The 27,380-nt window shown below is 45.7% G+C and overlaps 1 protein-coding gene across 2 annotated transcripts in view; it reads right to left on the bottom strand.

The window, feature by feature from the left end:
• Positions 1–727: 727 nt before the first annotated feature.
• LOC144893595 (DNA repair endonuclease XPF-like) overlaps positions 728–27,380 on the bottom strand; it is a 52,277-nt gene continuing 25,624 nt past the window's right edge. For both annotated transcript variants that reach the window (XM_078784179.1, XM_078784180.1), the window contains 9 exons: positions 27,002–27,182; positions 26,745–26,843; positions 25,442–25,552; positions 17,434–18,316; positions 17,190–17,282; positions 7,613–7,725; positions 5,150–5,265; positions 2,070–2,270; positions 728–1,838 (listed from right to left, as the gene is read on the bottom strand). In XM_078784179.1, coding sequence (XP_078640305.1) covers positions 1,347–1,838; positions 2,070–2,270; positions 5,150–5,265; positions 7,613–7,725; positions 17,190–17,282; positions 17,434–18,316; positions 25,442–25,552; positions 26,745–26,843; positions 27,002–27,182 — 2,289 coding nt within the window. In that variant the 3' untranslated portion in view covers positions 728–1,346. The remainder of the gene's footprint in view (positions 1,839–2,069; positions 2,271–5,149; positions 5,266–7,612; positions 7,726–17,189; positions 17,283–17,433; positions 18,317–25,441; positions 25,553–26,744; positions 26,844–27,001; positions 27,183–27,380) is intronic.

Genomic DNA, 27,380 nt, shown 5'->3' with positions numbered 1-27,380 from the left:
GCAGGGAAAATGGCCTTAAAATGCATGTTGTTGTTGTTGTTGTTGTTGTTGTCCTTACCAGGTCGTGCCCTCAGCCATTGATGTTACCCTGCAGCTTGTGTGGCATACGAAAGAAGAATGCCACCACTCTTCTTCTGCTGTAACTGCAGTGCCAACTCTCAATATTATTGACATCTCCCATGACAAGGCAGAAACACGAGGTCTGTTGCTCTCACATCTCAGAGAAGTTAGTGGCCTCTTATTTTCACCGTCTCTCCTCTGGTCTAGCTCCCTCTGTTCTATCAGTCCTCCAACCCTCACCAGCTCCTCCAGGATGCACACTTTCTCGCATTAACCCGCACCTGTTTCAACTCCCAAAAGGCAGACTTACTAATCCAAAAACTAACAAACAAAAAACCTTACAAAAAAATAGAATTTCAAATAATAATAATACATTTATTTTGTCATATTATATGCATCTGGTGATGGTTGTGCATGTTCATCCCCACTCTACCATCCCTCACACTTCCTCCCAAAATTAATTTAAGTTGATAAACCGTTGGATTAAATAGAATAAATTCATCATCGTCACACACGCAACCTGTCCACCAAATTTCACCCGAATCCGTCCATAAGTAATGTTTTGAGATATTCTGCTCACAGACAAAAACAGGGGTGAAAACATAATCTGTCACCTCTGCCACCAAAGGTGGACGATCAGGTAGACATTAAAACATCAACACAAAAGTGAAATTTCGTGTTTCTTTAATAAATAAAAAAAGAATTTACATCACGGGCGAGCGGGATTATTCCGTGACACGTCATATTAACTTTCAGCTTATAGGGACTGCTATCACACAAAGCAGAGACATATAACATCACAGCAACAGTCGCTGTGGCCGAGCTAAACATAGACCATCTATATATAATTACGTGTGCAAAGACCGAGGCATTTTAACCCAACTCCACTGCCACCCCATAACCTCCTATGTACCACATAAATGTCCCTTTCCTCTTCCCCCCAAACACCTATATCCTCAAAACAACTTCGTGTCCCTCGCCTTACACCTTTTTCAGTTTCTCTACCCACAGTCCTCCACGCTCTCTTCTCTTTCCTATTCTCAATTCCATAAACCCTCCTTTTCTGCAAATGTAATAATGAGATGCACATTATTCTGCAGTTAAGTGTTTCACACTGTGATCATTAGTCTTAATCCACAATCATAGTAAAATGTAATAAATTACTCAAATCGGAACTGTGTCCAGATACAGTCCATTACACAGAGTTGTAAGTTTGATGCTAAACCTTTTACAATGATCAGAAACATCCCTGAGGGAAACAACGATGACTGCATTCAACTTTGACTTTATCTTCTAACTCTGCCAGGTCTACCAGCCTTGCCCAACCCCTTCATGGCTCCGCCACCTCCCCTTGACCCGGTTAACCGGTTCCTACTGCTAAGTGCTTTTGCGCCTGGTGTGTGCAAAAAGGTCCAGAGGCGCTGAGCATTGACTGTGCTCCCGAGCACCTCTGCCAACTGTGACTCCTCCATATCTGCTAACCCAGTCAGGCTTCTGGCTTCACGTGCCAGTGAGCGCACTGTCTTTTCTGAAACACCAGGCATTCGAAGGAGGAAATCATAAGGCGCCGTGTTAAATCGTGAACCCGGGAAGGCAAAGCCACATTCCTCCTCTGAGATCGTGGCCGCAGCCTGCGGGTCGGGCTCTGGTTTGTTTTGCTTGAGCTCTTCAAAAAGCTCTGCGGCAGCATGTGGAGAGGGGCACCAGAACAACCGAAGTTTTGGGAAATGTAGTGTAAGCAGTGCAAGCTTTGAAGTGATACCATGTGAGGAGATTTCCTACAGGAGGAGGAAGGAAACATGACTCATCAAGACAAATTATTGTTCAAACCACATTGTCTTAACAACCACACTGTCAGAACATGCTCGGGTAATATGCTTCCATACTATTTGTACACTGGGTACCGCTTTAAAATTCATATCTCAAAATGTGTTAGACATGACCAATCTTTATCAATCTCAACCTCTGTGTTTCACTAATGAACTGTTGAGCTGCAGAACAAATGATACCTGAAATGCTGCCCCTCCTGCACAATCCTGCAGGGAAAATGGCTGCCCAGCGTCAAACTCGATGAGCAAAGCAGGCCTCGGATAGCGTCGTGACATTGCCGTGCACTGTGAAAACAGCCGCCCATTGTTGAGGGAAGATACAAGGTCACTGATGCTCTTCCGTTCAACGCACAGCTGAGGAGTTAACACGTAGTCCCCGACCTGCAGAGCAACATGTTCGTATCAAAACAAATTAGTATTGGGGTGTCCCTTCCAAGTTGCCATGTGGAAACTAAGAGTCAACAATGTGTAGATTGGCATCAAGTGTACAAAAACAATGCAGGGCAGGCAGTTCAGTGTTTTTAAGATCATTTGTGATCCAGCTACGGTGTTTTTTGTTTGTTTTAATCAACAATCCAAATATTTTGAGACCATCTTGGTTTCGAGAAGATTAGAATCTGGGGTTTGCTTTGGGATAAAAAAAAAACACTTCAGGATAGTGTTAGACATTCCAATGTTTGCAAAGGCTAGCTGACTGTGTCAGCACAATACCAAACATTTTTTCTCTACATGGTCAGAGGCTCATGGAGGAGCAGACAAATACATGAGTCTCATGGAGGAGTATATACAGGCAGACAAATACACGAGACAAAACTGGCCTTGATTTCAGGAAAACATAGCTGCTGAGCTTGGAGGAAGTGGCATCACTTGCCAGAGCACTCTAGGCACCAGCCGAACACCATCTTTATGACATCACTTTTCTCTCTGCACCCAGTGAGAAAATTAACGAATTTCCCCCTTCCCATTAATTTCAACTTATGGGGTTTATCTGTGGTCGATCCTTCAAATGCTGGACATCAGGCAAGTAAGCAGCACATAACATTTGAAAGTCTTTGGTATGACTCGGCCACAGTCAGAATCTCGGAGCAGTTGCTCCGACCCTTATGCTACATTTAATTATATTTGGCTGAATCTTTCTATGTATCATTAAAAAGGTAGAATGCACAATTCAGGTTTAAAGTAATTTTGTTTGGACATCTAAAGAGAACAAGCATTCTGAGTATTTCGCTGCAATACATGTCCCCTACCGGCAGTCTGTCGTCCGGAAAACTGTTGGGGAAATTACCAAAGTTCAAAGTGCCATAACTTTGTCAAAAATGATCGAAACGTCGTGAAGTTCGAACTTCATCTGTAACTTATCATAAGGAAACCATGTACCAAGTTTGAAATCATTAGCATTAAGAGTTCAGGAAAAAAAAAGTCCGGAAAACTGTTCTTTGCGTGACGGATGGACAGACTAACAGATGGAGGGGCGGAGTGCAACCCTATAGTCCCCTCCGGTGTACACCGGCAGGGGACTAATAAGAACAACCATAATGGCAACACAAAACAAAAGAAAATAATGCAAAACAATTAGAGAGTAAATATTTGTTCATTCATACTTTTCCAGGACTGCAAGACAACCCTAACACAAACCTGAACACCACGTTTATGAATTTGCAGATATAAAAAAAAGTTTTACCAAAGCAGAAGTGTGCTTATTTTCCCCACTCTTTCCCTAAGTTCCCAAATGGTATCCGAAATTTCAATGCCAAAAATAGTTAAAATTCCATAAATTGTGCATCCTTATGACAATTCATGGACTGGTGTGAGTGCGTGTTTGTCTCGCTACTGCCACAGTTCTGGGCCGATTACATCCAGACTTGCTACACAGGATCAGCAGGAGCCCAATTAGTGTATAGGGGTGTTTTTATCTTTGACGGTGGTCTTGGGGTGGGGGTAGGGTGGGGTATATTCTCTATGTAAATGTGTACCGTGTAGCACCGCCTCCAGGTGGAAGAGGTTATTACAAGACCTTACTCTTTACAGTACAGTATTCCTGTCCCCACGTTTTCCAGGGCAGTGATGTGTTTTGAATTATAAGTAGTAAGCATGTTTTTACTTCATACACGTAACCCAGGTTATTTTTATTTTCGGGAGTGATTGAGGCAGCTGTCAGTTCCCTATACACCGCCCAAATAAAGGTACAGTCAACCCCTTGTTAATCCGGACTACTTTGTTCCCAGCACCCAATGTTGGATTAGCAAGATTGTCCGATAAACGATTTTGCAGATTATAGGGATAAAATGAATGGCGGAAATCTGTTCCTGGATGTTTTGGTCGGATAGCGAGATCTCCGGAATAAAAAGGGTCGGATTAACGAGGGTTGACTGAATGTGCCAGAACACCATGTTGCATGCATGGAACAAGATCGCCCATAGTACGGGTACTCTGCAAGTAAAAACATAATTAAGAGCGTTCACAGAACACCTTACCCCATGCTGTCTTGAGAAACAAGGACAAGGGAAACGGACAAGTCTATGAGAAGCAAATGTGATTGGTCATGATGACGTAAAATGCTGTAATATGTTGTTCAAGTACTGTTAAAAGGAAGGGTTTTGGAAGCGGCAAAAGGGCGATTTGTGCTCTACAATGTTCAAGTGCATAATTGAACTGAAATAAAATAAAGAATTTAAAGGTTGTAGCAAAAAAAAAAAACGTTGGTAGTTTACCGCCGTTGATGCAGCGACTATCACACCACCTTATTTAACACATTAAATTTGTTATTCGTGCCTGTTGTGTCTATCCTTTATCCATAAAACAGTAAGTTTCCTGTTTGGAATGGTTTTCAATTTCGTTTGACTGCCAGACAGGTAGACAGACAGTAAAAAAAAAAAAAAAAAAAAACATTCTCACTCCTCTCTGCACATGCGTGATCACGACAAATTCAGAGCCAAAATACTGCTTTTAAACGACAGGTGTGTTTTCTGATTCATGTTCCGATTCATGTTCAAAATATAACATTCAACTGAAATCAAGTTGTTCCTCGATCATAAACAGATGTTTGTCGATGAACAGACAGACAAGTGAAGCAATTGCTTAACCTCGCTCTTCACTTCATGTGTGCGGGTAAAAACTCCCGGGCAACATGTACTATGACCATCACCAAGATGTGCACAAACATCGATGAAAAAGGAAAAAATAAAGCCATATTTTAAAAAGCATCATTTGAATACGTCCATATCCTCAATAATGCACACATCAGATCTCCTGAAGGTCACCTCCAGAGTAACTGGCTCAATCTGAAAGCCACGGCGATGAAGCAAAGCAGGGAGTTCACTGCGAAACTCACGCATATCCACAACCACCCTTGGGATCTCACCTTGCACCTGACCACCTGCACACTCACAAAGGGGGGGGGGGGGGGGGAAAGGGAATTTATCACAACAAACAAACTATAATTCAAAACTGCTCGACACTCAGTGGCAATCTTAAAAAGAGCCCTCCGAACAAATACGCTATGAAAAATATCACCTGAAAATACTCAAAAGCATACCATGGGGAATATCAAAGACTGTTGAGCCAAGCTGGAGGAATCAAACGTAACTCCCCATTAACACCAGTTAAAAAACACAACTAATGCCAAATCGGAAATCCAGGTTGGACCATAAAAAGTGAAATGTATACATTTAAGAAGGAGGAGGGTTGCACCATGGAAGTGTTACATGGAAGTTATGAGACTCTATCATACTTTAGGCCTTGGATGAACATCAATCAACCTTGTGAAATCCACTTATGGAGATAACAACCCCAAGAAGCTCCAAACCTACTTGCTGTTCACATTTGACCCTACAACTCAAGATGCAGTCAGGAATCCAAATTGGCTTTGAAGGCCAACTTAGATATGTCGTTTGCCCAAGAAAATCATGGCTGATGATGAGGCTGAACAGTTTGAGTAAATGACCCTCTTCAAGAGGTTTGTTAAGGAAGTCGATGGGAGGGGTTTGCCAGATGGGCCTTTCAGAGCAACAGAGTGAGAGATGTATCAGGATTGAAAGACATATTCCATGTGTAGAACCAGCTCGTGATTATATCAAGGTCTGCAGAGAGGGTAGAGGCTGCCGCCTGCCTATCTGAAGGATGAGGGATGCTAGGCCAGAGGGTGGAGTCATCAGCAAAGAGATAAGCAGAGTTATCCAGAGAATCAGAAAGATTATTGATTACGATGAGGGTCAGGATGGGCCCAAGACGATAGTTTGGAGCACTCCAGTCTTGACAGGGAGACAAGATGAGAGCATCCCATTGAGAGCCATGTATTGACTACGTGAGTCGAGGAAGTCATAAGCCATGAGAGGAGGTGACGTCGGATGCCATCGGTAAAGAGTCTGGAGAGGTGGGCAGGATGCCAGACTGTCAAATTATTGAGATATGTCGAGAGAGGCAGCCCTGATGTCATCTGAGATTTAGGTCTTTTAACCATTGTTGCGAGAGCAAAAGCAGCATGTATCGGGTAGAGTGAGTGGGTCTGCATACAAACTGATGGTCTGAGATCAGGCCATTGGAGAAAAGGATGGATTTGATGTCAACTGCGATGAATGATTCCATGACTTTTATTACAATTAGAAGCAATCTCAGAGGCCTGTAGTGAAGAAAATCTGTGTTTGTGACATGTTTGGGTATTGTAGTGATGTTAGTTGACATCCAAGTAGACAGAAGGTGACCGAGGGCAAATTATAGGGTGAACAGAGCAGAAAGAGGATGTGCAAGATCGGCACAGCAGGTTTGAAGAACGTGTACCAGCAGGTTTTAAGAATCAGTCAATTGCTGCCAGAAACTTTCTCCAGCTTCTCGGGTAAGAAAGACACAGTGTTAAGGTGCGGTGGGGTACGGGATGGTGTGGGAGCTGCAGGGATCGAGGGGTTTGATGCACAATATTCTGAAAGCAAACACAGATTTGAGACATTTGGCCTTCTCACAAGCAGACTCGGCTGTGGTGCCATTTAAAGTGAGGGAAGGGACGGAGGGGAGCATACTTCAGAGATGCATAAACTTGACAAGGTGCCACGAGGTTTCAGTTTAAAATATACACAAAGAATTAAGTTAAGCACCCCCCCCCCGTTTTTTTACAACCTCGCACATTACAAGTTTGTTGTCGTCAAAACAGTGTAATATACCCATGATATTGCTATATTTTCTGGAGAAGTGATATTATGGTCACATAAAAACATAACAATCATGCCGTTTTCAATATTTTATTCTGAATAATTTAAGGTGAAATTTTTTGGGAATTTTAGGCATATTTTCACCTCAATTTAAGTATGGAGCTATAGGTCCATCACGGACAGTGTGGATGACGTTTATGTTTTCTAACGTACAGTCATTGTTCTGAGAAGACCTCTAGCGATCTTTGCGTCAATAACGTGTGTAGGACCCACGTGATCGGATCACTGACTCAACCAATCACTTTTTTTCACTTTGATCACTCAATTTCATCAATGGATAATTGCTAATGTCATACCAATCATTATTTGATCTCACATACCTTAGAATATATGCCAATGTATACATATACACAAAGAATATATATTAGGGGGTGCTTACCTTAATTCGTTGTGTAGGGGTGCTTAACTTAATTCTTTGTGTTTACATCATACTATAATTACGTTGGAACTTATAAAAATAGGTTACCCAACTTGCACCTCGCAGTTGAAACTTAGGCTATTTCATGTCTCCGTCACACATACCTGCTTTCCAAGAATCCACTGTAGCATGTGATTTTCTCATGTCACATATCAGGTCAAGGTTTGTATCATCCCTTCCCTCCCTCTCAATCGGCACAACCATGCTGGCCTTCTCCCTGAGAAGATCACAATATTTTGGAATGAGTTTCAGTCAATAAGCCCCAACTATCTCCAGAATGCCAGTATGTTCCCAGTTCAGCACCCTGAATACATTAGCACAAAAACAAAATAAATCACCAAATCTGAGCACAGTGATCAACTAGAAAGTTCATAGAACATGCTACTCCATGCATTGCTCAAGTACACAGTGCATTCAGAAAGTATTCAGACCCCTTCACTTTTTTCACATTTTGGTATGTTGCAGCCTTATGCTGAAATCGTTTAAATTCATTTTTCCCCTCATCAACATACACTCAATACCCCATTGTTACAGACGTGGCTTGGATGTTATTTACCGAGCGGTTTTATGGTATGACCACGTCTGCACAAGTTACCCGATTGTGCCCGAACGTTGACTAGTCGCGCGATGCTGGCTCAATAAGAAAAAGAAGACACCCGGCTGGATTACAATAACACAATACGACACCAATGTTTCAATTCTCAAGGCCTCCGGAGGAGATTATATTCGTACGGAAAGGTCAGATTACAGGGGCTAGAGGTATAATCACAGAAAGACAGGCACTTAGACACACTCTTATATTAACCCCGGACAGACGACAGACAAACGGGACAACGGCTGACTCACACGGGGGTTGATGACAGGAAAGCGGGTATCGATGGCTCCAGGTCCTCCTGGGCTCGGGGCAGGGTACAGTACGGTCCGGTCCGGTCCAAAGATGCGGGGAGGTATCGTCGCGCTGGGGGTGGCGGTGGCTTCTCTCTCCAAGCTGAGGCGCATCTGTCGTCACGTCCGGCGCGGGGCCGCGTATATCCGGCGGGGAGTGACACGCCCTCGGCTCGTTAGCTCCGCCCCAGATGGAATCGGCACGTTGCTTCTCATTGGGTGCGTGGGGGGGTTACTGGCTCCGCCCCTGACGAGGAGCTGACAGCCAGCCCCTTCGGGGTAACGCCGTGGAGCGCATGGTCATGGCGGGTAACCGAGCCGGTGTGAGGACGCACACTCCCCGCCCCTCTGTTGTTGTAGTCGTAGTTGTAGTTGTAATTGTTGTTGTAGTTGTTGTTTGGGGAAGAAGATGGGAGGAGGTATGGGAAAGGTCCTAAACTCACTACTGATGCCATATAATCACATTCTGGTGCAACGAAGAGTCATAATTAATGGAAACGAGGCCTTAACTGACATAGATTAAGAATAACTAGGAAGATGTCCGAAAGTTGTCTACGTGTGGTGCGGTGGACCTGGGCACGACATTTAATGGGGGAATAAGGGGAAGGTCGGCTCTACTGATTGTTATTTACATGCAATGGGACTAGGGAATGGGGGATTGGGGAAAGTTGGGGAGTATTGGAGAAAATAGGGGAATATTTACAAGCGGATATGGAGGCCAAATTCCATATTCGCAACATTGCACCCTTCTCTACCCTCGGGGCGTCCCGACCCGATAAATTTTTACCTACTTTAGTGTGGCACGCAATGTAGTTCCCTCTACTATTAACTCTACCCTGAGTGCGACAGTTTTACAGATATTCACAAATGAGTAAATATGTCCCCCTGCGACGTTGCACCCTTCTCCTCACAGAAACACACCCACAGGATAACCGAATCCGGAAAGAATTCTCAAACTAAACATACAGCCGGTAGGGAGCATTATTTACAAGATTACGCTGCTATTTACACTACGATCCAGGACCTGTTTTTGGAGGAACACATGCAGATGTTATGCATAGCGAGAGCGCGCTTGCCAACATCGATACACCAACCCACGAGTGCTCTGTGGCCGACGGCCTTTAATAACGTGCAGAGCACCCTTTCCCAGCATCAAAAGCACCACCCCACCACCAATCGGTGCAGTCACCATTGTTCATTGGAATAAAAATAAATTCGACAACCCCTAACCCTGCAGGTGTCTCTTGCTCTTCGTGTGGCCTTCAGTGGTGTTAATTAACAGTGGTTCACCTTTATGGCATAGGTGCCACGTTGACCCATAGGTCCATCCCCGGGTGGTGCTTGGCCGCAAACGAACTGCGGTCCATTGTGGGTGGCCACAAACATTGCGGTCCATATGGTGTATCGATCCCGGCAGCAAACAGCGAAAGTGCAGGCCCACAACTGCGCAGCCAGCACCTCTCTCTCCTCTCTCTCTACCCCAAAGCCAGATCCTCGGAGGTGGGAGACAAAAGAAGAAACAAGTGAGTAAGGTGGTAAGGGCGCAAAAGTGCACGCAATATAAGGTAATGCACACTGGGGGCACATGGGAACCAGGTGAGACAGGTACGTTCCTATCGTACGCCCCCCCCCCACCAGGTAACCTACATGGCCCCTCCCTTACCCCTTACTGTATCCACACAACACAACACTACCCATAAACATCTACTTTACAAATCAACAAACATCCCTACTGTCTTCCCCGTTCCTCCCATAAACCAAATTCGTCTTCTCTCCCTCCTAACCAATCAAATTTGCCATGTTCAACTCTCATCAAAATTTGCCATTACCAATTCATCATCAGTCCCTCCTAGGGAGGGAGAGATGGAATCACCCCAATGTCTCATCCACGTCGTGATGCGTCTCACAAATCCTCACAGCAATCTCATTTCCTGCACAAAACAAAGAAAACACAGGTGTGGAGTCATCATCATCACCACAGGTAAGTGGCTGCGTATGGTGCGACAGGTTCATCAATCCTAACTATCTCCTAAATGACTTTAACAACTTTACACTACCCGGGGTCTTTCTCCGGCCAAACCATTGGCCCTCTTACACTATGGGTTCTAAAAACCAATTCCCATTGGCCAAACTGTGGTGCTCTTCAATTTGGGGTCTCACTCCGCCGATTCATCTCCCGGTGCCCTCGTACAATTTCTGGGCTGCGACGTGTACCTCTCCCAGCGGGTCTACCCACCTGCACACCTCCACCACTGCAGTTGCCTCCGAGCTTACCTGCTCCTTACCCTAACCTAACTAACTGGGGCAGGCCCTCTGGCGCTCTCCCCACTCGGTGCCCTCTCTGGCACTGGGCTACCCGATCCACACCCGGGATCCTCAGGCACCCACTCACAACTACCGGCTCCCAGAGCCCACCTGCGGCCTCACCTGGCCGACATCCTCACAGTGGTGGAGTGCCCAACCAACTACACACACTAACAGGCTACACGCCCAGCCATTTCCACAACACTAATGCACCCATTCACAACACCATTCTGCAACCGCACCACAAATGCCAATATCCAACCACAATTTACCTGCACCCTCTACCTAACACTTACACTACCCGCCCCGGGTGCTCGTGAAAGGGGTCCACTCTTCCCCCATCCACACCTTCGCACCATGCACACCACTCCGTACCACTCACTCCAACTCTCTCCACACACCTGTACCTGCACACCTGTGCTCTCACACCTGGTGCCACCTGCACCCTTCTCTCCCCAAGCGCATTCGCGCTGATCCACACACTCACTACTCATACACTGCTCCACACACCTGTCCAGTTGCACACCTGTGCAATCACACCTGTTCAATTCTCACAAACACGGCATCATCTCAGCTAACTACTCCCTTCTGAAACTTGCGCTTCCCAGTCGTCCCTTTAAACTATTGCGCTCCCTCGTCATTATCATCCATACTAATCTACCTGCGTCCCCACTACAGGTATCAGTCACTAACTAATCTTAACGTTACCTAATGTCATCTTCTAGATCCCTACACACAATATCCTAACCCACCCGGGCTAGTTTTCACTGCCATACACCCCATAATCTATAGCGCATTTGCCCCACCATATGGGAAGGATGGTGGATTTGCCATCCCACCACATCGGGGGTCTCTCACTATAAATTTTGCACATCAAATTTCCACAAATTAAAAATTTGCCAATCACTGCCCATCATCTGCCAATCACTACTGCCAATCCCTTGCCAATCATCTAATTTTGTTTTTCTCTAATTTTGGGTCCAAAACACTAACCTCATCACCCAGTCGACTCACTAATGCCTCTCGGTGCGCCAATTCCTGTCCAAAGCCCGGCTTCGTAAAGCCAAGCAATGGATGCTGGTTGTTTTGTGCCGGCGGCTGGATGCGTCCGGCATTCGGGGCAGGGACGGGGGCTTACCCGTGCCGAGATCCCACGCACCATCTCGGCACGGAGCCATCCAATGTCCCGCTCTCGACCTGCCGGCACGTCTCACCAAAAAGTGGTCGCCATGACGACCCTTTCTATCGGGCTGCCAGCTCCGCCTAGTGGAGCACGGACGCGGCCGTTCAAAGCGAGGCCCGGCACGCACCGAGGGCCCGATTCGGCTATAAGTCGTTCTACACTCTACCCCGTCTAACGTCGATGCTTCACCTGGACGCTTACACCCCGCAGCCCGTTCCTTGCTCACACATCCAGCCGTCTCCATGCTCCTCGTCGTACCTTTCCTTACACACCCAGGTACTCTCATTCCACTCACAGACTTGGTCACACACCTGACCACCGAACACTTTGGCACACATTCGTTGCTCGCACACCTCACCAATACACCGCTTCGCGCCCCCTCCTCAGTCACCTCCTCTGTGACAATCACAGGTGTGCCCTCATTCGCACACCCAACCACGTGCCTCACCACCAACTCCAGCGTGCATTCCCACTCACGCTCTACCATTCCAGGTGTGCATCCTTCCATCCCAGGTGTACATCCTCGCTCACCTGTCACAACCAACCCACTCTCCTTGTCACTCTCACTACTCTCACCTCCATTCTTGACAGCGCACTCACCCTTACTCTTGACAGCGCACTCTTTCCTCAGGCACCTGTCCGTCACACACCTTTCTCGCGCACACTCTCCCGTTACACCCTCTGTAACACTCACCACAGGTGGACACTCTTCCTTACTTCTGACAGCGCACTCTTTCCTCATGCACCTGTCCGTCACACACCTTTCTCGCGCACACTCTTGCGCACACTCTCCCGTCACACCCTCTGTAACACTCACCACACCGCGCTTCCACGTGCTTCCTCGCACACACGCTACGACCGACTCACTCTCACCAACACCCTCACTCCTTGGCATGCACTTTTTCCTCACACACCCCAGAGTCGGACTTTCTCGCACACCTCCTCTTTCGCACACCAGACCTGTCACACACTTCACCAACGGCCTTTCACGAACACCCGGATCCAAACCAATCCCCAAGCTTTTTAAATCCCCTGGCGCATCATACGCACGACCATATTGGTCACCACTTACACCGGGTCCTCTTCCTCTTCGCTTCTCCTCCATCACCTGCGAATCCCTCATCCGGTTAATGAGCACATCATCACGATCCAAACACAGACTTTGGACCAATTCTTTTATCTCCTCTTTTATCTCTTTCTTATCCTCTCTCCGTCGCTTCTTAATTTCGCTCACCCCTTCTTCCACTTCTTCTAATTTGTGCCTCACCTCTTTTATTCCCCGGTACGTCTCCTCAAGCTCGTCCTCCAAGGCTACCTTGACCGTTTCCATGTGCGTCCTCACCTGCCGGTCCTTCGTCTCCATTACCTCTACCACCTCGTCCAACCTCGCCGTCAGTCCCTCACGTACCATCTGACATTCCCTCTTCGTCGCTACCAAGTCATCTTTTAGTTCTTTCTGTGTCGCCTTTAAACCTCCTAATACCGCAGTGTTCCTTTGAACCTGCTCCACTAACTCCGTCTGTCCCACCGTCAGCTGCTCCACCTCCTGCGTCAGGACCTCTATGCCCCCCTGTAACTTTACAGTCCCCTTTCTCACCTCCTTCTCCATGTGCTCCTTACAGTGCCTCACCTCCTCGCGCACTCCTCCGACCTCCTCACTCACTCCTCTTCTGATCTCCTCTCCCATCACTTGCATCTCCTGCCCAGATGCCACCCTCATCTGCTCCATTTCCTCCCTGTGAGCATCCAGTTTGGTTTCTACCCCCATTCTGACCCCCTCTATCTGCTGCTCCATTTGTTTAACTTCCCTTTCCGCTTGGTCCCTCATGTCCCTCAATTTGCCTTCCATACTGTTTTCTAACCCCTCTAACCCATTTTTCACTCCCTCTATCTGATTCTCCTGGGCAGCCATTCTATTTTCTACCCCCGTTAACCCATGTTTCACCTCTTTTATCCCGTTGTCTAACCCCTCAAAATTATTGTCTAACTTCCCAAATTTCTTGTCTAACTCCTTAAAATTATTGTCTAACCCCTCACCGGTACCCCTCGCTTCGTCCCTCATTACCCCCATTTGGTTTCCCATTACCCCCAATTGCTCACTCTGAGCATCCATCCGGTTCCCCATTACCCCCATTTGGTTTCCCAAGTCATTCCTCAGGTCTTCACTTGTCTGGACCATGAGCGCCTTTATTTGTTCCATAAATAGGCCCCAATCCATCGGCGGCGCTGCTACGGTCGCGGGCGCGGTGACCAGCGAGGCGCCATTTTGTGCGTTTGCTACCCCCGCTGTTTCGCTCTCCTCACGTGTCTCAATTTGGTCCTGGACCGACCCTGCTTCACTCTCCCCTACCGGACCCCAGCCGTCTTGATCCGCCATAGCGCGACTTTCAAAATTCGGGTTTTGTAAAACAAAACGAATTTCGGCCGCTCCAAATTTTGACCAAATTTTTTTTTTTTCCTCTATTCCTTTTTTTTTCTTTTTCAAAATTTGGTCGGGCCTCGAATCCCACTCCCAGACACCAATTGTTACAGACGTGGCTTGGATGTTATTTACCGAGCGGTTTTATGGTATGACCACGTCTGCACAAGTTACCCGATTGTGCCCGAACGTTGACTAGTCGCGCGATGCTGGCTCAATAAGAAAAAGAAGACACCCGGCTGGATTACAATAACACAATACGACACCAATGTTTCAATTCTCAAGGCCTCCGGAGGAGATTATATTCGTACGGAAAGGTCAGATTACAGGGGCTAGAGGTATAATCACAGAAAGACAGGCACTTAGACACACTCTTATATTAACCCCGGACAGACGACAGACAAACGGGACAACGGCTGACTCACACGGGGGTTGATGACAGGAAAGCGGGTATCGATGGCTCCAGGTCCTCCTGGGCTCGGGGCAGGGTACAGTACGGTCCGGTCCGGTCCAAAGATGCGGGGAGGTATCGTCGCGCTGGGGGTGGCGGTGGCTTCTCTCTCCAAGCTGAGGCGCATCTGTCGTCACGTCCGGCGCGGGGCCGCGTATATCCGGCGGGGAGTGACACGCCCTCGGCTCGTTAGCTCCGCCCCAGATGGAATCGGCACGTTGCTTCTCATTGGGTGCGTGGGGGGGTTACTGGCTCCGCCCCTGACGAGGAGCTGACAGCCAGCCCCTTCGGGGTAACGCCGTGGAGCGCATGGTCATGGCGGGTAACCGAGCCGGTGTGAGGACGCACACTCCCCGCCCCTCTGTTGTTGTAGTCGTAGTTGTAGTTGTAATTGTTGTTGTAGTTGTTGTTTGGGGAAGAAGATGGGAGGAGGTATGGGAAAGGTCCTAAACTCACTACTGATGCCATATAATCACATTCTGGTGCAACGAAGAGTCATAATTAATGGAAACGAGGCCTTAACTGACATAGATTAAGAATAACTAGGAAGATGTCCGAAAGTTGTCTACGTGTGGTGCGGTGGACCTGGGCACGACATTTAATGGGGGAATAAGGGGAAGGTCGGCTCTACTGATTGTTATTTACATGCAATGGGACTAGGGAATGGGGGATTGGGGAAAGTTGGGGAGTATTGGAGAAAATAGGGGAATATTTACAAGCGGATATGGAGGCCAAATTCCATATTCGCAACAGTATTCAGACCCCTTCACTTTTTTCACATTTTGGTATGTTGCAGCCTTATGCTGAAATCGTTTAAATTCATTTTTCCCCTCATCAACATACACTCAATACCCCATAACGACAAAGAGAAAACAGGATTTTAGAAAGTTTTGCACATTTATTAAAAAGAAAAAACTGAAATATCACATTGACATAAGTATTCTGACCCTTAACTCAGTACTTAGTTGAAGCACCTTTGGCAGCGATTACAGCCTCGAGTTTTCTTGGGTATGACGCGACAAGCTTTGCACACCTAGATTTGGGGATTTTCTGCCATTCTTCTCGGCAGATCCTCTCAAGCTCTGTCAGGTTGGATGGGGATCGTCGGTGGACAGCCATTTTCAGGTCTCTCCAGAGATGTGCGATTGGGTTCAAGTCTGTTTTTTATTTTATTTTTAAACTTTGCTTGAGGTGGAAAACGTGGGGATTTGTGATGGCACGCATTTGACTTCACTCTGGTTACATCTGTGAGACCCTGTCTCCATCCTTCACTCAATTTCTCCTCTTTTACAGTGAAGCATCAGTATGTTCTTGTTGTATTGTTTCTCATATTTTGTGTCTGTTAACCATTTGGTCCTTTTAAAGTTGTACACGCATTTACTAGCATTTGAAATCCAAAAGCGTGCCTGCTCTTCCGTAAGCCTACATTTCATATTCGAATAATATAAAAGTATGGCCTGTACATCCAGAATTAAAATTATTATTAAGTAATAAAATAATATGCTCGACGGATGAAATGTGCATTGCCAATAAATGGAATAACAAGAAGACGTCATGCGGAGCACGATACTTGCAAAATCCGCCCCCCGCCCCCAAGAAAAAAAATTCCATTGATACAGCAAATTGTCCATTTCATCAAAATTAAAATTGACAATCTTGATCAAAGCTCGAGCCAACAGGAAGAAAAGTGACGATTTTTCAGATGAAAAATGATGATTTTGTAAGGTTGACCTTGAGTTGACCTTTGACCTTTTGACCTCAAAAATAGTTAGTTTGCCTATTTAGTGACTCAATGTGCAAATGCTGTTAATTTTCAAGTCAATCAGATGAAAATTGAGGATTTAAAAAACTTGGCCTATGCTGACCTTTTGGCCTATGTTGACCTCAAAAATAGTTGGTGGTTGAATTCAGTGCCCATATATGTAAATCCTCTTAGAATTTCAAGTCAATCAAATGAAAATTGGTCATTTTAGAAATTCGGCCTATGTTGACCTTTTGGCCTATGTTCACCTAAAATATAATTTGTGGTTGAATGCATTGACCAGATATGCAAGTTCTCTTCAAATTTCAAGTCAATCGGATGAAAATTTAGGATTTTAGAAATTTGGCAAAGTTGGTGACCTTTGGCCTATGTTGACTTTTCGACCTTTTGACTCCAAAAACAATAGGCTTCTCAATTGGAATGACCTATACAGCTTGGTGAAGTTTCGTGACGATCGGTTTAGAATTGTGACCTGTAGGCCGGTGACAAACAAACAGACAAACAAACAGACAGAACCACAAACGCAACCGACCAATACACTTGAAAAATCTTCGATTCTTCGAACACCTCGAACACAGCAAGTAACAAAGTACATTAAAACATTAGTTATGCAAACATGCAAGATGGTGAGACGAGCAACGATATGTGACAAGTGAAGGAGAAACTAAAGCACGCACCGTATAAGCATTTCAAAGGCTTCCTTTTCCTTCCGCAACGTGGTGAGATATCTCTGCTCCTCTGTGGAACCTTCAAACATTAGAAAGTAGACTCTGCAAAAAGAGGAAGCAACTCCTCAGCAATGAAGCCCTAGGAGTGACATAACTGATAAATTACACAAATTTATTCCTTTACAGGAATTGTACAGTGATTCTTAATAACACTTGCAGAATTACAATCGATTACAAGTTGAACATTGCTTGCCTTAGTGGTAGGCCGGGTCGGCTAGCCCGAAACACCTCGAGCTGCCGCACAGGACCCAGGTCCGCATCATAAAGTATGACATAGCGTGGCTGCAGTTCACGCAGGACACGTGTTAAGCCGTATGGGTCCGCAGAGCCCCGCAGTGGGTGCAGCACCGCCACGGAGTCATCCCGCAATCCAAGCCGCTCTGACATTTGCACGGAGGGCTCACATTCTCCACCTGCTTTGTTTTCATGTACGCCTTTAACATCACCACACTCCTGTTTTATCACTTCATCTTCCTTCTTCTGGTCCTGATGTCTTTCTTCCTCTTGATTCTTTTCTTCTGAGTCAGATTTCATTTCCTCCTCCTGCTCCTCCTCCTCCACTACCCCTGCATTCTCCTCATCTTGATAGCAAAGTTCATTCCCTTCATCATTCTCATCTTCTTCCTCCTGATCAGATTCATTCTTTTTGTGATGTTGCAACATCTGCGTCAGTGTTAAATCTTGAGGATTCTTACCTAATCCACTTTCCTTCTCTTCTCTTTTCTTCTTCTTCCCTTTCTCAGACCTTTGACCCTCAGAGCCTCTGCTGGTCTCTTTTCTTTCTCTCTCTCTTTTCTTTGACGTCAGAGGTCTCTTTTGACCTCTGACGACTGAAGGATTTCTGATGCAACCTGCAGGTTGGAGCCATTCTGTAGATATCTTTGGCATATCTAATGCATCGGTGGCATCAATCTTTCCATCAAGGCCTCTTGCACTATTAGCACTGCCGCTGCCACCAGCACTCCCAAAATGCGATTGCTTAAACATACTTTGCAGGAGGTAATCTGGGCCTCGGCAAAGTAATTGGCGGAGCTGGGCACAGGTTTTGTCATCACTTGCACACACCAACACCTGGCCTGCAACACAAGCACAGAAATAAACTCGTCTTTCCTCACCTTGTTGTCCAAATTGTTGTGCACGTTGTCAAATACAGCAGCATATGCAAATCAATGACTAGAGTGAGGTCGTTGGGGCACCACTGCATATCCACAGGCCTCCCACGGAAAGCAAAGTTGAAAGATGGCAAAAGGTTGGACCAGGAATGGCCCAATATCAAATTTTGAGTTATTTTTCCCCCTTTATAACTCCTGTAATAAATACTATGTGATTACAAATACAAAGTTCCATGAAAAAATGTTATAAATGTTCTTGTAATTGCATATTTTTTTATTTGACCTTTTGACCGCACCACTGGGTACTGCTCTTGCACTTTCGTGCCATGTGGTGATCACAACTATCAAGTTTGGTGAAACGGTTAAGGAGGAGATGGTGCGACAGGCAGACAGACAGCCAGAGAGACAAAGGCAATGCTTGTTTTCTTGTGACGTCATCGGAGCACGCGCGCAGGGCACCCTGGGACACCTCGGCCATTTTGATACCCTCTCGAACAACGTCGTCAGCGGATTCACATTAAATAGTTTTTGTTCACGACCAGTCATGCCAATTTGCGGCGTATTTCGTTGTTCAAACAGGCCAGGCGTTAGGCCAGGTGTCAAGTTTTACAAAACGCCCAAACTTCTACTGAATCAGGGTGAGGAAACAAGAAATTTAAGTGAAGAGAGGCGGCGTTTGTGGAAGGCTGCCATCAATCGCAGTGACATCCAAACAGAATCACAGTGGGATCGCACACCTGTCTGTTCCGAGCATTTTGTTAACAGTAAGTAAGAACATGTTTCATTGTATAACCATACAATTACTATAATCATTAATGATATTGAATACAATACATACATTTGAACAAATGGAGGGCACTTAATCAATCAGGTCCATAACATTAACACAAGCAGCTTTAAAAAATACATGTTTGTTTAATATATTAATACCTTGGATCGAATCAAGTGGACGTCATTCAGTTCTTTGTGTAGGATTTGTCGCACCCATCCATCTTGGTACAACCTGTATGCCTCGAGGGATTTATACTTCTTCAACTCATCTTTGGTATAGGCCGATTTGCTGAACAACAGGTAGTTGATCATGTCGATGTGGGTCACCTGAGGCCACTTGCTCACATTCTTCTCAAATTGATCATTTGATAGACCATAAGGTTCACACCCAATGACAGAAATCTTCTCTTTGTAACGAACAAGAACGTCCGGGGGGAGCGTCTCTTGGTAGCCAAGGTTGGCACTCGCACTGCTAGCCATACTCAAGCCTGGATCTACCGTATCCTTACGTACACTCCAAGTCTGTTCTATAGGTAGTTGGTTGCAGGTTGACCCACTGCCTAGGTGTTCACCAGTTCACTGGTCCACGGCAAACTTAAACCGAATGTTCTGTGTTTGTTGGGCAACAATACGTAATATAAACTAGATGGCACCACACTCCACATGAACGTGACAAAACAAACAAAATTACTTTATAAAACAGACTTTTTGCGATCCGCATTCACCATAAACCAACACAACAAATCAATATCAGCGCACACGGACAGATTAGCTTGGGTATCAAAATGGCCGCCGCGCAATGCGAGATGGGTAATTTGTGACGTCAGTGAAAACTCCCTCCACCCCACCCCTTCCACGTTTCTTTTTCAAAAATGTGAGGATAACAAGCTCGTGGCAACAGAAAGTGCACGCAAGCCCTGTATAAGCAGAAAATGGAGATAAACCTCTGTTATATAGTTTGTCCTGGGAACACCAAGAAGCACACAGTATCACGTTATGACCTTTTAAATTAACTTAACGAGGGCAGGGGAAGGTTTATTGGCACCACTCCATCTTCACGAATTGTTTGTGTACTCTACTGTCACCATTGCAGCACACAACAACAACAACAACAACAACAACTAGAACGGCACTCAGTAAAGAGCATAACTCCGCCTAGTGAACAGTTTACGTTTTGTATCCCACTGATAAGCCAGATCTGGATTCGGAACCTGTCCACCAAGTTTCGTCCAAATCCGTCCACAACTTTATGAGATATCCTGCTATGTATCAGTTTTAGCCCGATCACCCAATGGTGAAGAATCAATTTAAAAAATTCCAGTATCCAGATCCGAATCCGGATCTTCACCAAAATCTAATCATTTTGTCCTTGTCACACTTTTTTTCTTTTCTTTTTTTTTTGTATACAAGATCGAGGCTCGTGAAAGAGCGAACATTAATCACACAGAAAGACAAACCAACACATAAAACATATAACATCGGGAGCGGTAGACAAGATGGGGAGAGAGGGGGAAGGACACAAACACAACATTTGAGAGCAGGGACCAAGAGACATGGAGACATCAAGAGATCTGAGAGAGGGCGAGGGCTTTGGGGGGGGCATGGGAAGGGGGCGGGGGGTGGGAGAGGTATAAAACATGTGGACACTGCCAGGACTTCCAGGAAAGAAGTTGGAATTTCAAACAAGGTGGATCTGGGGTAAATTAGCGGGGGTAGAAAAGATCAAGGTTTTGGATGGGGGAAGATAAGAGATGGTGGTGAACAGCTGTTTTAAAGACCTGGAGGGAGGAGGGGATTGAAGGGAGTGAGGGAGTTTGTTCCAGAGGCGGGAGAAAAGAGGAATGAAAGAGTGAACGTGAGCAGAGAGCCGACATTTCGGCAGTTTAACCATCAGAGGGTTGCTGGAAGATCTTGTGCGACCTGTAGGAATATTTGGGGGACAGAGCACAGAGAGAGCTGGGGGTGCAAGGCCGGAGAGGAGTCGGTAGAAGACAGAAAGACCACCTACCTGCCTGCGGTGAGTGAGTGAAAGGCCCTCAGAGATAGCTTCATCGTGGGAGATTCCAATAATTCTGAAAGCTTTGGTTTCAACAGCGTGAAGCCGAGCTAGGTGTGAGGCAGGAGCACCGGCCCATAGGGGAGAACAGTATTCCATTGAGCTGCGGATGAAAGCCTTGTATGTGGTGAGGAGCTCAGGTGTGCCGAGGAAGGACTTCGCACGAAGGAGGATGCCCAGTCGGCGACTGGCTTTGGAGGCCAGCTTGGAAATGTGGTTTTCCCAAGAAAGATCATGGCAGATAGTGAGACCCAAAAGCTTGAGCGACAGAACTTCTTGGAGAGGATTGTTGAGAAAGTAGATGGGAGGGTTGTCCAGTCGATCTTTTCGGAGAGACATAGTAAGAGTGTGAGATTTGTCAGGATTGAAAGACATGTTCCACTTGTTTGACCAGACTGTGATTTTGTCCAAGTCTTCAGAGAGTGAGGAGGCTGCAGACTGCCGATCTGAGGGATGAGGAATGGAGCGGCAGAGAGTGGTCATCAGCAAAGAGATAGAGAGGATTTTCAAGAGAGTCAGAGAGATCATTGGTGAAGACCAGAAAAAGCACAGGGCCCAGAACACTGCCTTGGGGAACTCCAGCCTGAACAGGAAGAGGAGATGAGAGAAACCCATTCAGGGCCACACGTTGACGACGACTAGAGAGGAAGTCCGCCAGCCATGCGTGGAGATTTCCATGGATACCAAAGGAGGAGAGTTTGGTGAGCAGAGCGGGGTGCTAGACCGTATCGAAGGCACGTGATATGTCGAGGGAGACAGCTCTAATTTCCTGTTTGGCATTGAGGACCTCCATCCATTGTTGAGACAGCAGAAGCAGCATGTCCAGAGTAGAGTGACCTGGTCTGAAACCAAATTGATGATCAGAGATCAAGCCATTGGAGAAGAGGAAAGATTTCATATCCGAAGCAATGATGGATTCCATGACTTTGCTGATAATTGGGAGAAGGCGGATTGGCCTGTAGTTGCTAGGATCTGTTTTTGCACCTTTTTTGTGCAAAGCGGTGATGTTGGCTGATTTCCAAGCAGATGGCAGTTGACCTTGAGCAAAAGAGAGGGTGAAGAGAACAGAGAGAGGGTGAGATAGAGCGGCAGAGCAGGATTTTAGGACCCGTGGGCTGATGCCGTCGGGTCCAGTTGCAGAATCAGAGTCGAGGGTTGACAGAAACTTTTCCACCTTGTCAGGAGGAAAGGACACGGAGTCCAGGAGCAGCTGGGTACGACTGGGTATGGTGGGTACAGAGAGGGATGGGTTTGGGACACAAGATTTAGAGGCAAACACAGAGTTGAGGCATTCAGCTTTTTCACGTGCGGAGTCAGCTGTGTAGCCGTTTGAGGTAAGGGAGGGGATGGAGGGGGAACGAACACCAGAAACGGATTTGACCAGACGCCACCAGGATTTGGAAGAGGGAGACAGATAAGAGAGTTCGGCCTTGAGAACGGAGAGATATTGTTTCCTGGCTCTCCTGAGGGTGGACACACACTTGTTTCGGGCTTTGTGAAAGGAAATGAGATTTCCTTCCGTTGGATTTGCTTTCCAGGAGACGAAGGCAAGTTGTTTCTGGGCAACAGCCTCACCACAAGATTCCGTGTACCATGGACGGGAGGAAGGGTATGACAACTGAAGACGAGATGGGATAAATCTGTGCATGAGAGAGAGCAATTTACTTTGGAAGAATTCCCAGGATGAGTTGATGTCAGAGGTGGTAGAGATGGGAGACCAGTCCAGATGATTGATGGCTGCTTGAAGACCGTGCCAGTTGGCCTGAGTGAAATGCCAGACTCGTTGACGCTGAGCAGGCTCCCTGAGAATGGTCAGAGAGATGTCCACTTTAACAAGGACATGATCAGATGATCCGATTGGAGCAGAAGAAGAGCAGCAGACATTTTCAGGGAAGTTAGTCATAACCAAGTCCAGAAGAGAAGATGCTCCGTTGACTGAGATCCGGGTCGGGAAATTGACAGATTGTGTCAGTCCCAGTGAGTCGCAGAAGTCCTTTGCTGAGGAGCCATGGCTGGTGAGAGAGGTACCCACACCCAGCCAACTGGCATGATGACAGTTGAAATCACCACATATGAGGAAGAGAGAGTTGGGATGAGTAGATAGAAGTTGGTCCATATTATCAGACAGCGAGATGTAGATGGAGTCATCACTGTTTGGTGGACGGTACAACACTCATATGAACAAGAGGTGGGAGCGAAGGGGAAGCCGTAGCTAGAGGTATTCCTGGGGGTGAGGTGGAGAGAGGGCAGTGCAGGGCGAGTGAGGAAGAGAGTTTTTGATAAAGATAGCAACCCCACCTCCAGGACGAGGCTCAGGTCTATCATACCGGAGGAGGGAGTAACCTGGGAGAGATACCAAGGAATCAGACACATCATGAAGGAGGAAAGTTTCTGTGAAGCAGATCACGTCTGGTTTGTCAGAAGCAACCTGTATGGAGAGATCAGTTAAGTTTGAACGAAGGCCCCGGATGTTTGAGGTCCATACCGTTAATGAAGAGGAAGGGGGAGCATCGGATACAGAACAGGGGGGAGGAGGGGTCGGGTAAGATGTGGAAGAGGTGGAAGAGGTAGGGGGAGCTGTTGAAGGTTTGTCAGAGATTTCAGAATAGCTCGGAGAAAGGGAAGGATGGGGCGGACAAAATGGTGATTGGGTGAGGAACAATGAGGTTTTGAGGAGGATTTGAGGAGGGGGAAGAGCGAGGCAGGTTGGGGGAGATGGAGGTGAGAGTTGGAAGGGGGAAGAAGCGAGGAGGACGCTTTGAGGAGGGGGAATGAGAGGGGGGAAATTGAGAAGAAATGAGGGTGGGGAGATTTGAAGGGGAGGAGCGAGGGGGGAGTTTGGGAGGGAAGGGACAAGGGGAGGGATTTGAAAGGGATGGGATATGGGGGAGATTTTGAGGGGAGGGGTGAGGGAGGAGTCTAGGAGGGGAGGGGCAAGGGGGAGTCTTGGAGGGGAGGGGTGAGGGGGTAGTTTAGGAGGGAGGGGGCAAGGGGGGAGATTTGAAAGGGATGGGTGATGGGGAGGATTTGGAGGGAAGGGGTGATGGGGAAGATTTGGAGGGGAGGGGTTATGGGGAAGATTTGGAGGGGAGGGGTGAGATTTGATTTTAGAAAGTGTACGATTAATGGGAAACGAACATTTATTGCAAAATGAGTTTCTTGTGACCTTCGAGTTAAAAATACGTTTAAGGACGCTGGATGGAGGATGGAGTGCAGGAGAGTTTAGGGAACGTAGAAAAAAGGCACTATAGGAGATGGAATTTTTTTTTGGGATGAATAGATTTGGTGAGCAAGTCGAAAGCAGCCTTTTAAAGAAGAAGAAGAAAAAGGTGTTATAATATATGACGGAATACATAACTTGAGGGGAAAGTGTAAACATTGAAGGTTAATAACAGTGAAAACTATCTGGGGAAATGGGGGAGAAACACGTGGTCGAAGAACGAACAAACGAATAAGAATGAATAAACGAATGAGAACAGAGAAGGAAATGTTTTTTTTTTGTTTTTTTGTAGTTGAGATTTACACAAGGAAGTAGGCTATGGGGTGAAAAGACTGGGAAAACAGAGAACGAAAGTTATTGGAGCACAAAACGACGGACCGCTGAGAGAAAAACAAAGCCTCAAGGTTGTACACTGTACAAGGCCTCAAGACACGAGACGAATTAACACGATTTTCAATACAGGTATGAAAGATTTGCACCGAAAATCTTCCTCGGGACACAATATATGTACACACACCATAAAATAAATACAGTTATAACGAAAATACAAATGGGAACAATTACTTAACTTCGATTTCAAATCGCTCGCGACGCGGCAAAGGCCTTGCTCGCGACGCGGCAAACAGACGATTAATTTATGAAAGATAAACACCGAGAAACTTCCAAGGTGCACACTATAACTTCACACACCGAAAGATAAATACAGTTTCGACAAAATACGATTGTGAACAGACTTAACTTTGAAAACGTGGAGACCGTGTGGAGCTTCGAAAATCCCTGCCGCCGTCTCCAAGATCTCGCGAGATTATCAAATACAACAACAACATGATTATCAAATACAACAACATGCTACCTCTCTGCCAAATTTCGTCCGAATCCGTCCGCAACGTTTTGAGATATCTTGTTCACAAACGGACAAACGGACAGACAAACAGCCAGACAGACAGGCGTGAAAACATAACCTCCATCCACCTTTGGCGGCGGAGGTAACAACAACAAAGAAAAAGCACGTAATGTAAAATAAACAAATGAAAAAGCTCACCTGGCCCTCCAAGATCCTTGCTGTTTATGTTTTCTCTTTCAATTTCCTGTATTACCTCCAGCAGGGCCTCCCATTTCGGGTTCTTCTCCAGGGGTAACTCTTGCTTTTCTCCTTAAATATGGGACATAAATTGGAGAGAAATAACGTGACAAGCAAGACAAGTAATGCAGATTAGACAGGACTCGAAGCTGTGTCGCATGGTGGATTTGTAATGACCACCAAACAAAATATTATGAGTATCAATACAAATCATGGTTTGCTCAAGGTGAGGTTGGTTCTATACATTTATTAAAGTAAACAAACAGAAAGAGAAACAAGTACAGATACAAAGTACACCGCCCCCATGTCAAATAAATAAATATCATCCATTGCGGCAATGCCTTAGGCGCCCAACAATACCGCAGTGCAGCTCATTGAGACTGTATTGGGAGGGAGAGTTGTACAATAATTGATTAATTACATAATTAAAATTAATAAACAATGATCATAAAATATTATCTCAATCAATTGGCTAATAGCATACCTAATCCGAAGCTGTAACTTTTTGAAATTTAATTTAAAAAGCCATTAATCAAAAAAAAAAAATTTAATTGATTAACCAATAAATAATTAATCGATTAATTGATTAATCAATAAATCAAAAATATCCTTTGTAGCCACATCACTTGGTCACTGTCATGTACAAACATTAGCTTCCTAGCTCAAAAGGTGCCTGTGATATTGCCCAGATGAGAAAGAAAATAAATAAATGATTAATAATGAAAATTAATAATGAAACAAGAAAACAAGAAAACAAACAAACAACCGGAGTGAAAATTGAATACTCCCTTTCAGCGTGCGTCATTGCCGAACCCCCTTCGGTGCCCGGCAATGACGTTATGCAGCGCGTGTAGCTGGCATAGAAAAGGAGCGGTGAACAATAATAGGCAAAATCAGGAACAACATGTAACTTGAGCAACAAGAGAGAATTTGCTCAGGAAACTGGGTCATGGATTCTACCCACAATGTGCATGGGGCAATCTATTTATTATGTACACACTGAAAACGGGAAAGACAGGTTAAATTGAAAATATAAAAAGAGAAAAGGGTTTGAGAGTGTATGCGGATGAAGTGGGAATGGAAGGGAAAGGAGGTCAAGGCAAGACAGAAAAAAGGGGACGGAAGGAAAAAAATGAAGCAGTGATTAAAATTCCACCCTTTTGCATATGTAATACATAGATGGTCCGTATTTAAAATACTAAACTGCAGTCTCATTACAACTTCAGGTAATCCATCTTCCAACAACATGAAACGTTTGAATTACCCTCTGTCTTCTTCCCTGAATCATTGTTAACCGAATATCCATACACACGAGCACGCGTGTGCACAAACATCGAGTTTGCAGCATCCATGAACAACCAGCCTGCAATTAGTGAACAGGATAGAAACTCAATTACTCAAGGCACATTTACCACAACAACAACTAATTGAATTAATAATGCAGTAAGATGTTTGCATAGTTCACACAAGAGAGAGAGAGAGAATACTGTTAAAATGTCGGTGTTATATTATGACCCACACCAGAGTTTTGACCAAACGCCTTGTGACTGGACCACAGAGACTCGAGCAACTGCAGGAAAGTGACGGCATCGTACTGGGTAAGGCAGAGGAGCAAAGTCCGCAAGACTCTCAGATCCTGTACCAATGAGCGGCTCTTCGCACCCAATGTGTGCCACACTGGGTCAAGTTGTAGTCTTATTGTCTGAAATACATTATAAATTGGATATATGGATTTCAATTATGTCGATCAAATGAAATAATCACAAAAAAAAAAAAAAAAAAAAATTGAACGGCACTTGGTTCACATACCTCTACGAGGCTGAACGGTTTATGTTTTGTATCCCACTGATGGGCCGGATCTGGATCCGGACCTGAACCGAAATCTAATCGGCTTGTTCTT

The sequence above is a fragment of the Myxine glutinosa genome, chromosome 9 (genome assembly GCF_964187855.1).
Source record: "Myxine glutinosa chromosome 9, kmMyxGlut1.1, whole genome shotgun sequence".
NCBI lineage: Eukaryota > Metazoa > Chordata > Myxini > Myxiniformes > Myxinidae > Myxine > Myxine glutinosa.
This window is presented reverse-complemented; position numbering and strand designations above follow the sequence as displayed.